This window comes from Saccopteryx leptura, chromosome 6 (assembly GCF_036850995.1).
Source record: "Saccopteryx leptura isolate mSacLep1 chromosome 6, mSacLep1_pri_phased_curated, whole genome shotgun sequence".
Lineage (NCBI taxonomy): Eukaryota > Metazoa > Chordata > Mammalia > Chiroptera > Emballonuridae > Saccopteryx > Saccopteryx leptura.
Genome location: NC_089508.1, coordinates 36,465,704 through 36,475,792, shown reverse-complemented (window position 1 = coordinate 36,475,792; position 10,089 = coordinate 36,465,704). Strand labels below are relative to the sequence as shown.

Sequence of the window (10,089 nt, the reverse complement as noted above, 5' to 3'; positions counted from 1 at the left end):
AATGGCTGATGGTGGTGGCAATGGCTGCCCCAGGAAAGTATAGTTGTCACCCCCTTACAGGATAGAACCCTATTCCTGCAAGCACAGGGCCTTTCGCCAGCACACACACCAGGCCCCTTGGGACCAGAGAGTTTCTAAGGAAGGGTAATTCCAGGGGCAGAGAGATTGAAATCTCCACAGTCCTCCGTGAAAGTGATCTTACACTCACACACACCCTAAATAATTAGCAGGCTCTCTGAATGCACATAAGGAGGGAAGGAAGATGGCAGGAAGGTCTAGGGAAGAACATGGCTCTCATCCCAGCTTGACCACTGGCTCCCTAGGTCACAATCCCTCTGTCCTTCAACATAACAACAGTCCTGACATCAGTCCTCACAGGTCTGTGAGGTAGGTGTGTGAAACTCGACTCGTTGATTGTCATCATGGTTTTCAGTACTACCATCAAGTGGCCCAGAGAGAGCTTACAAAGGTCTATCCTCAGAGGCAGTTCAGGTCGCGCAGTAAAGGTTAGTCCACTTCCTGTAAGTGCCACGTTCTCCCAACCCTTCCGGGTCAGACTACCGCCATTCATTCCAAAACCTCAAAGATGGTTTTTCCAAAGAGGTGGAAGAGTGGAGTAGTAAACAAGGGGCCACACTGATGTCCTGTGAGGCCCGGCAAGACAAACTACATTCCAGCACTCTCCTGGTAACAAGAAACACCGGCTTTTTCACACCGACTCCTGGGAAGTAGGGAGGTCAGGAAAAAATGGTACAGACTGAACCCACCGTAACTGAAGGAGGGACCACACTGAAAGACGAAGCCCGCCCACTCTCGCGGGGGCTCACGATTTGCACTAGAGTTCACGCTTCAGCCGCTGACCTCTGCAGCCTGTTCACCTCAGGGGTGGGCATTACCAAGATGGGGTTCTGGGCGCCCTCTCTGCTCTTACTCTTCTCTGCTGGGCTGCACTCGGACCCGGCCACCAAGGGCTTGCACCTCTGAAGCGTGTGGGCGTTCAGCATCTCCAGCAGCAGGTCATACACTGGGACCACGTTTTTGCACTTCATGCTGAGCAGGTGTTCCATGCCCTTGTTACTGTGGGGACAAAAAGGTCACCAAGGTTTCCTTACTGTGAGGTAGCGACAGGAACACTGGAATCTTCCTCAACATAACCAGCCCACACACATGCACATCCGCACACACGCACACACGTGCACGCATGCACTTACTTCCCTGAGCCCTCTGCTCTATGGTTCTTGCATCTGGCTCCTTCAGTAATCGACACTTAAGGGCAAGAACAATGTCCTGTGACCTCTGTGTACCATCACCTACCGCGATGGCCTCGTAAAGCCTGACACAAAGTACAAGCGATTCGCATTGTTCACAGTAGTTACATCCTATCCAGTCCCCAGGAACACTGGGCGGGGGGAGGCTGAACTGCTGCCCCTGAGGGCAGTACAGGGTTAGGGACCGGGGAGCCTCTGCTCACGTTTTCATCAGTCCGTTCATACATACCCTCGTTGCACCTGTGTTTTTGTTTAAAGACACCTTAATATATATTGTTGATTCATTACATTTAATTCATGGCCCATAGCACTATGGCTCATGCTTGAATGAAGCTTATCCAACACATTTTCTCCATAAAGCAAACCACAGCCCACCTGTAGCGTGTAGGAACACTATATGGCACACAGCACTATATTTGGACACCATTTGTGGACAATGAAATCTCCAACAAAAAGCAAAAACAAGGCAAGAACATGGCACTAAACAGACAGGGCAAGGGACACCTGTCACAGTTTGAGAGTTGAAACAAGAAGGCAGAGCGCTACCTGTAATTGCCCTCAGCTGGGAATGTAAGTACGGGCAACTCAAATTTGTTGCCACTCTGTGAATGTACCCAAATGACCCCAAAAGCACTGTGAGTAATCATTTTGGGGGGTTACAAAGGAAGATCAGCATGCAGGCAAATTCACAAATACGGAATCCATGAATAACGACATTATATCTGTTCTGGTTGTGTGCCGAATAATCATTAAACAGAGGCAGAGGTGGTCACTTCCTAGCCCTTGTTAACATTCTTGAGTGGCACGTTGTCCTCCCCACAGCCTCTATACTTTCCTCCTTCTCTCCCCTCTTTCAGCCTCAGGGCAGGGCTGCCCTCATCGTGGGTGACACAAAGCCATCATCGGACACGACATACAATTTACCACAGCCCTGCCTTCCCAAAGAGCTATCAACTCACCAGGTCTCTTAGATCTCATTCTTTTTATTTTTTTTTTATTTTTTTTTTTGTATTTTTCCAAAGCTGGAAACAGGGAGGCAGTCAGACAGACTCCCGCATGCACCCGACCACGATCCACCCCGTACGCCCACCAGGGGGCGATGCTCTGTTGTAACCAGAGCCATTCTAACGCCTGAGGCAGAGGCTATAGAGCCATCCCCAGCGCCCGGGCCAACTTTGCTCCAATGGAGCCTTGGCTGTGGGAGAGGAAGAGAGAGACAGAGAGGAAGGAGAGGGGAGGGGTGGAGAAGCAGATGGGTGCTTCTCCTGTGTGCCCTGGCCAGGAATCAAACCTGGGACTTCTGTACGCCAGGCCGACACTCTACCATTAAGCCAACCGGCCAGAGCCTTAGATCTCATTCTTAATACCCAAGGTCATCACAGGGAAGAACAAGTCTCAGGGAAGGCTTTGTGCACGTCCCCAGATCACCAACCTCGAGCCAAACTAGAAAAGCAGGGCTTAGCCTCTTCAAGAAAATACGTCAGTCAGGGCTCCAGCCCTCGGCGGTGCGGGGAGGGGCGGCAGTTCACTTTAAGGAAGGACCTGCCCCTTTTAGAACTCCGGAAACAAGCAGAGATCCCCAGCAACTAAAAACCAGACGAGGCACCATGGAATGCCATGAAGACCGTGTTAGGCGCCATAGGACAGTCATTCAGTGCCCACTAGTGCTGACCTTTGGCTCCAAGTGTTTGCGCTGATGAAGAACCCTCCCCGTTCCCTTTCAGGGGTTCATCTTCCTTTAAAGGGAACACTTCTACCTTATCCATCTCAAACTTGAAAACACTTTTGCCAAAGCTCTTTGCCCTCGGAGCGTGCCCCGACCCACGGACCCAGCGAGGGGGCCCCTGCAGGGGTCGTACCTGGCGTGCCTGACGTGAGAAAGGAGCATCAGGAGGTTAGCCAGACGGACGGACTGCTGCTGGAAGGGGACGCCGCTCCTGGCGATCACCCAGACCAGCGCGTCGGTCACGGCGTTCAGCAGGTGGGTCAGCTTCCGGCTGCTCTCGGCCTCCTGGCTTGCTGCGACTAAAGGGTACACACCTGGACAAAGAAGGAAAACCGTGACTCACTGCTCTGCGGAAAGGAAGCACAGGACGTGTCCAGGTGTGAACGCAATGCCAGCCTTCTCCTGAAAGGAGGCCAAGTCGATCAAAAAGGTTCTGACTTGGGCACGGAGGGTGAAATTTTAAAAGATGACTTGCCCTCCCCACGATGTGCCATGGCTGAATGGGAAGGGTAAGCCTGGATAAGCTGGGGCAGACTAAACCTTCCGCCCGGCCCAGAGGTGTGGCCGTGCCTTGCAAATATACGTATCTAGTTGTCCCAAACCATTTCATGGCATATCTCATTTCCAGCTATAAATACACATATAAGTGAGATTAATCTACTCTTAACCCCTGGGGGGTGCTCATAGAAGGGAGTTTAATAAACATAAACTAATAACCACGGCTACGCAGCCTCGCTCCCTACCCCCTTAGGTGGGCCTTGTGTGGACAGTCACAGTGGGGACACTGCCCCCTGTGTGCAGGTTGTCAGCATCCAGCCTCTGGTGGCACCTGGCTGAGGACAGGAAGACCACCAATCTGGAGTCAGACAGACCTACTTCGTGTCCACCATCTCTAGCTCCCTGAGCCCAGATCAGTTTGCCAGCCCCCCCCCTCCCAGCCTCAGCTCCTCGGGGAGCAAAGCTTGCAGGCACGTGTCTCCTGAGGTCTCCACCCCATCCCACCATGCAGGCTGTGTCTCCTCCCCTGGCCCGGCCTGGCCTGCATTCAGGTCCCCTCTGATGCTAGGCTCAGAGATACTGTGGCCTCCCTGGGGTTGCAAAGTAACAGCTCAGGGAAATCTTCCCCCCACCCCCTGCCCTGACCACCATGCCGGACTCCTTGATTCCTGGAAGCGGGAAAATAACTAGCTTCTCTTCCAGGTTTTCAATTTCAAACTAAGAGTAACCAACGGGGGAACTGCCAACTTTTGACTGTAGTGAGAATGAAGGATGCTGGCTCTCCATCATCCACAGAATCTGTTTTGGCGGTTTTTGTTCTCTGTTTTTATTGGCATTTTCAGTTTAATTAAGGCAACTCAGTCTAATTAAGGCAGGATATAATGAACTACAATTATGCAAGTGTGCTGCTTCACCACATCCCTGGGGGCACCTCCCCCCATAACGTCTGATGGTGCAGATGTAAAATATTCGTCTCAAACCCTTCTCCACAGTGACTCCGAGTGTCCCCATGTCCTCAGACCCTCCCTGTCCCCCACAGCAGACAGCCTGCCCTTTTACCACAGAGGAAACAGTGTGCCCCTCTGCGCGGCCGAAATGCAGGTGTGCTCAGGTGGCTCTCTTTTTTTTTTTTTTTTTTTCATTTTTCTGAAGCTGGAAACAGGGAGAGACAGTTAGACAGACTCCCGCATACGCCCGACCGGGATCCACCCGGCACGCCCACCAGGGGCGACGCTCTGCCCACCAGGGGGCGATGCTCTGCCCATCCTGGGCGTCGCCATGTTGCGACCAGAGCCACTCTAGCGCCTGAGGCAGAGGCCACAGAGCCATCCCCAGCGCCCGGGCCATCTTTGCTCCAATGGAGCCTTGGCTGCGGGAGGGGAAGAGAGAGACAGAGAGGAAAGCGCGGCAGAGGGGTGGAGAAGCAAATGGGCGCTTCTCCTGTGTGCCCTGGCCGGGAGTCGAACCCGGGTCCTCCGCACGCTAGGCCGACGCTCTACCGCTGAGCCAACCGGCCAGGGCCTCAGGTGGCTCTCTTTAATGACTCCCCGGCTCTGCGGGTCGAGTCCAAACTGCCTGGCCCAGTTATCCAGGGGGCCTGTCTCTCCCTGCTCCTCATCCTCAGCTGCCACCACACCTCACCCTGGGCCTTCATTTCAGTTCCTTGAACGGACCACGCACTGAACACGCTGAACTTTCTGCTTAGGAACACTCTCCTCCACCTCCTCTCCTTTCTTTCCCTTCTCTTGTTATCAACCCACATTCCTCCTTCAGGTCCCAGCTGGCTTGAACTTCCTTCTGGAAGCTTCCCTGATCTGTAAGCTGGATGCCTTCATACATGCCCTCAGCCACGGTCCCATGCTCCCACCCTCCAAGAAATTGGGCATCCGCATTTCAAGGGCACGGACCCTGTCTGTCTGTCATCATATCCCCATTACCTAGCGCAATGGCTGGTGTGAGGGAAACGCTCATAAATGGAATAAGAATTCATTCCTATCGGTTCAAATATTGCATTGTTTTGCCAATTACACCACCATAATTGAAATGATAAATATGCATGTTCATGCATATTTTATGTACACCATAGAAAAATATTATTCAAGTGAAAGTATGGAGAAAACTGTTTTAAGTTCATTTTCCTTAAAACTGACCCCAGCTGCATTGACAAGTGCTTTATTTTCACTACCCTTAGTCTGTTCTGCTCCATGACACGTGCTCTGTGGCTTTCTACCGCCATAAAGAAGTCGTGTCTTTGAATTCTAAAAATCTAAAAATAGCCAAAATTGTGTACCTGTACAAGTCCCAATCCACAGAGACAAAGATTAAAAATATAAAAATAAATCCTCAGTTTATACACAGATGTTCACAGCAACATTACTCATAATAGCTTATAAATGGAAACAAATGTCCACCAACTGAGGGATAAACAAAACGTGATATATTCTACACAATGGAATATTACTCAGCCATAAAAAGGAACGAAGTACTGATTGGTGCTACAACATGAATGAACTTTGAAAACATCGCATAAAGTAAAAGAAGCCAGTCACAAAAGACCCTATTTTGTATGATTTCATTTACGTGAACTGTCTAGAACAGGCAAACAGGATTACCGGGTTCCGACTCTCTATGTCTTTCAAGTAATAAGTTTCATCCTTTAAGTCTTAAAATTGTTTAGATGAATAATCCAGAAGGAAAAAGCCTATGCTTTCAGATGCCGAAAATCTAGCATAGCAAAGACCCAGCTCTCCTGGCAGTGGAAACTTCCCAGTAGAAACAGAATCCATTTTCTAACAGTGATGCTGAACAGAATAAATTCATTTTGACAACTGTTATGACTACCAAACAAAGCAAGACAATTTTCTTAAGATGTCTTAGATTTGGATTTACCGTAAACAAAGTCTAGTCATTTACTGCCACAGTGGCAGCTCCATCGCACGCCGGCCCCACCCTCTGTGAGTCTCTCAAATTTGGCCGTTGTCAGCTGTCGCGGGAACGCCACAGCCTCCGTCTTCCCGTTTACACAGACGATGCTTTCAGCTTCCACGACAACACAATATGATGCCTCGCGGGCTAAAATGACTGTGAGTAGCGTTGCCAAACAGAAGGCTTTCTACCGCAAAGTGTTGTAACAGGAAGGAAACTGCTTTCTAAGGAGCACTTTGCCACACAGAAATTAGTTCTAAATAATTTCTGAAAGTAAGAGAAGCCCCATAACCCAGCGTTTGGTGGTCCTCCTGTGCCAGCGTGGCGCTGTATTTCTTAGGCACATCTCCCCTTACCAGAGGCAGAAATGGCAACACACATGTGAGGTGACATCAGTTGATGGGTTGAAAGAGAAGAGCAGAAAAAGTTAATTTTTTTCCCCCGTGGTTGATGTCAAATGTCCCAGCTGCACATTCCCTACCTGCATGTCAACTTAATAGTTGGTGTCAGCTGGGCCTTCAGATTATTTTATGAAAGGTGAATAGTAGGAATAAATGTCAAGAAGGTATCAGAAGCCCCAAAAGCATTTAGGAGTCTTCTCGACTTTCTCTACAGTTTTCATTCATCCAACAATTTACTGTTTCTACTCATAAACTGCTTTCCAGAACTGGAGTAGGGGGTGTATTGGGTTCAAGGGAAATGTCCTGTTGGGCAGGTAAGGGCAGACTGGCCCAACTAGGATGTACCCAATGGCCGTCTTCAGGGTCTCTGACCTCACATAACCTCAGACTCCTTCTTTGTTCCCTCTCTACTCTCTTCTTCAAGACCTAACCGCGCCCACAGCCCTGTGCGGTCATCTCCCGGGCTGCTCAGAGGACGGTCTGTTACCAGTCCACAAAGAGGTCAGTAGAAATTGAGGGTAAGCATTTGGAAACTTCTATAGCAACTGACAGAGTAATTTTAAATCAGTTGAATATAATAATAATAATAATAATAATAATATTTTTTAAAACTAGGGCTTGTATTTTATACTGTTATTTCACTTTTCTAGTCATTTATTTTGTATACATTTTACAAAAGTGACTGTCTATAACACTTTGGAAATTAAAAAAGACAAAGGAACCTGGTTCTTCCCCATATAATTTGAGAAGCACACTCTGTGTGTTTCCCTCTTCCTCTCATCAAAACCAGCGCCGAAGTCCAAGAGTATGTAGGAGTGTCAGCGAGGAAGTGTGTAGGCTGGAGGGGAGGTCAGCGGCCCAGCCACGAGGCAGCCGGGACCCATACAACCACACTCTGCACTGAGTTCTGGCTTCCGAACTGCTGCTTTGGCTCTAGTGAACAAAATAAACTGATGAACACAATACAAAGACACCTGGATACGTGGAACAGATGGACAGCTGTCAGCGAGAAGGGGGGTTGGAGGACAGATAAAAGAAGGTGAAGGGATTAAGCAAAAAAACACACATACATACATATATATCCATATATATATACACACACATACATATACACACACACATACATACATATATATATACACACACACATACATATATATATGTATATAAAATAACACATGGATACAGATAACTGTGTGCTGACAGCCAGAGGGAAAGGGGTCGAGGTTAGGGGGAGTGTGCAAAGGGGGGGAATGGGGCCAGAAAGAAACTTTGCTTGGGGTGATGGGCACACGATGTAGTGTGCAGATGATGTTTTGTTGAGTTGTACAATTGAAAGCTGTATGATTTCGTGAACCAATGTCACCAAAAACATTCATTAAAAAATAAATAAATGGATGCATGGAGTACTGGACATAAAAAAATAAAGTGGCATAATATGACCTCAAAGATTGCTGTTGTTTCAAACAGTAAGCACTAAAATTGGATAAAATCTAGGTAACAAAGTCCCATATGTTGCCCAGAAGAAGGGACCCCTAATCCCTTAGTTGAGGATTAAAACCTGGATATACATATTATTTGAGAAATAAGCAACAATAATGTAAAGGCCCAACAAGAATAAATAGCTAAGCAAAGCAACCAATACCTGGTGTAGCAGCTGGGTCAAATGAATACCAGGTAGACAGTAAACTGTACAGTACACAAACAAGATACAAACTTAGAAGTGTGTTCAAAATAACACATCTCTATTTATTGCAGCAATGTTTATAATGCTAGGGGGAAAAGGAACTCTATATTAAATAAAGGCCTAGTGATAGATAAGTGATTGAACAATTCAGACAATGCCGTCACTGGAAAGATTCATTTAGCTCTCTCCCAGTTGAGCTAAAGGGATTTCATATCAATTTTTTAAAAAAATTTTACGGATTGATTTTTAGAGAGAGAAACATTGATCTATTTTCATGGATTGTTCCAATTATCCATGCATTCATTGGTTGATTCTTCCATGTGCCCTGACAAGGGACAGAACCTCAGCATGTTGGGAGGATGCTCTAACCCACTACCCGGCCAGGGTCTCACATTTTGAAAAGTCAAAAAGAGGCCCTGGCCAGTTGGCTTAGTGGTAGAGCATCTGCCTGACATGTTAAGTCCCGGGTTCAATTCCCAGTCAGGGCACACAGGAAAAGAGACCATCTGCTTCTCCACCCCTCCCCTTTCTCTCTCTCTCTCTCTCTCTCTCTCTCTCTCTCTCCTCCTCCTCCTCCTCCTCCTCCTCCTCCTCTTCCTCCTGAATTCATGGTTCATTCGAGCAAGTTGGCCCCAGGCACTGAGGATGGCACCATGGCCTCACCTCAGGCACTAAAATAGCTCGATTGCCAAGCAACAGAGCAGTGGCCCCAGATGGGCAGAGCATCACCCCCTATTAGGCTTTCCGGGTGGATCCTGGTCAGGGCACATGTGGGAGTCAGTCTCTCTGCCTCCCCACCTCTCACTTAATAATAATAAAAAAAAGTAAAAAAGCATGATGCAGAGAAGTATTTGTATGTACTGTCTGATTTTTTGCAAAGTAAAAAGCTTATCTGAATATGTTAGAAGTGAGGTATTCTTTTAAATAATTATTGATGGATGGGAGAAGGTACAAAGTCCACCCTCTAGTTAAATTAACTACTTGGTGTTGGGGTGGGAAAGTCAAGCAAAAGATATGATCAGCCTGAGCAGGTGGTGGCGCAGTGGATAGAGCGTCAGATTAGGATGCAGAGGACCCAGGTTTGAAATCCCAAGGTTGCTGGTTTGAGTGCAGGCTCATCTGGCTTGAGTGCAGGGTTGCTGGCTTGAGCCCAGAGGTCTCTGGCTTGAGCAAGGGGTCACTCACTCTACTGCATCCCGCCAGTCAAGGCACATATGAGAAAGCAATCAATGAACAACTAAGGAGACTAAGGAGCCACAACAAAAAATTGATGCTTCTCATCTCTCTCCCTTCTTGTTTGTCCCTATCTGTCCCTCTCTCTGTCTCTGAAACAAACAAAACAAAGGATATGATCAAAGCAAGCTTCTTTCGCCTGACCTGTGGTGGTACAGTGGATAAAGTGTCAACCTGGAACATTGAGGTCACCAGTTCAAAACCCTAGGCTTGCTCGGTCAAGGTATATATTAGAAGCAACTACTATGAGTTGATGCTTCCCGTTCCTTCCCCTTTCTCTCTCTCTCCTCTCAGAAAAATCAATAAAAATTAAAATAAATAAATAAAAAAGAGCCTCTTTCAAAGTACTCA

General features: G+C 47.8%; 1 protein-coding gene across 1 annotated transcript in view; it reads right to left on the bottom strand.

Annotated features, from left to right (window-relative positions):
* Positions 1-798: 798 nt before the first annotated feature.
* The window catches only part of ESR2 (estrogen receptor 2), a 57,163-nt gene continuing 47,872 nt past the window's right edge, over positions 799-10,089 (bottom strand). The window contains exons 8-9 of the mRNA XM_066341849.1: positions 3,128-3,308; positions 799-1,077 (exon numbers count right to left, since the gene is read on the bottom strand). Of these exons, the coding sequence (XP_066197946.1) occupies positions 843-1,077; positions 3,128-3,308 (416 nt within the window). The 3' untranslated portion in view covers positions 799-842. The remainder of the gene's footprint in view (positions 1,078-3,127; positions 3,309-10,089) is intronic.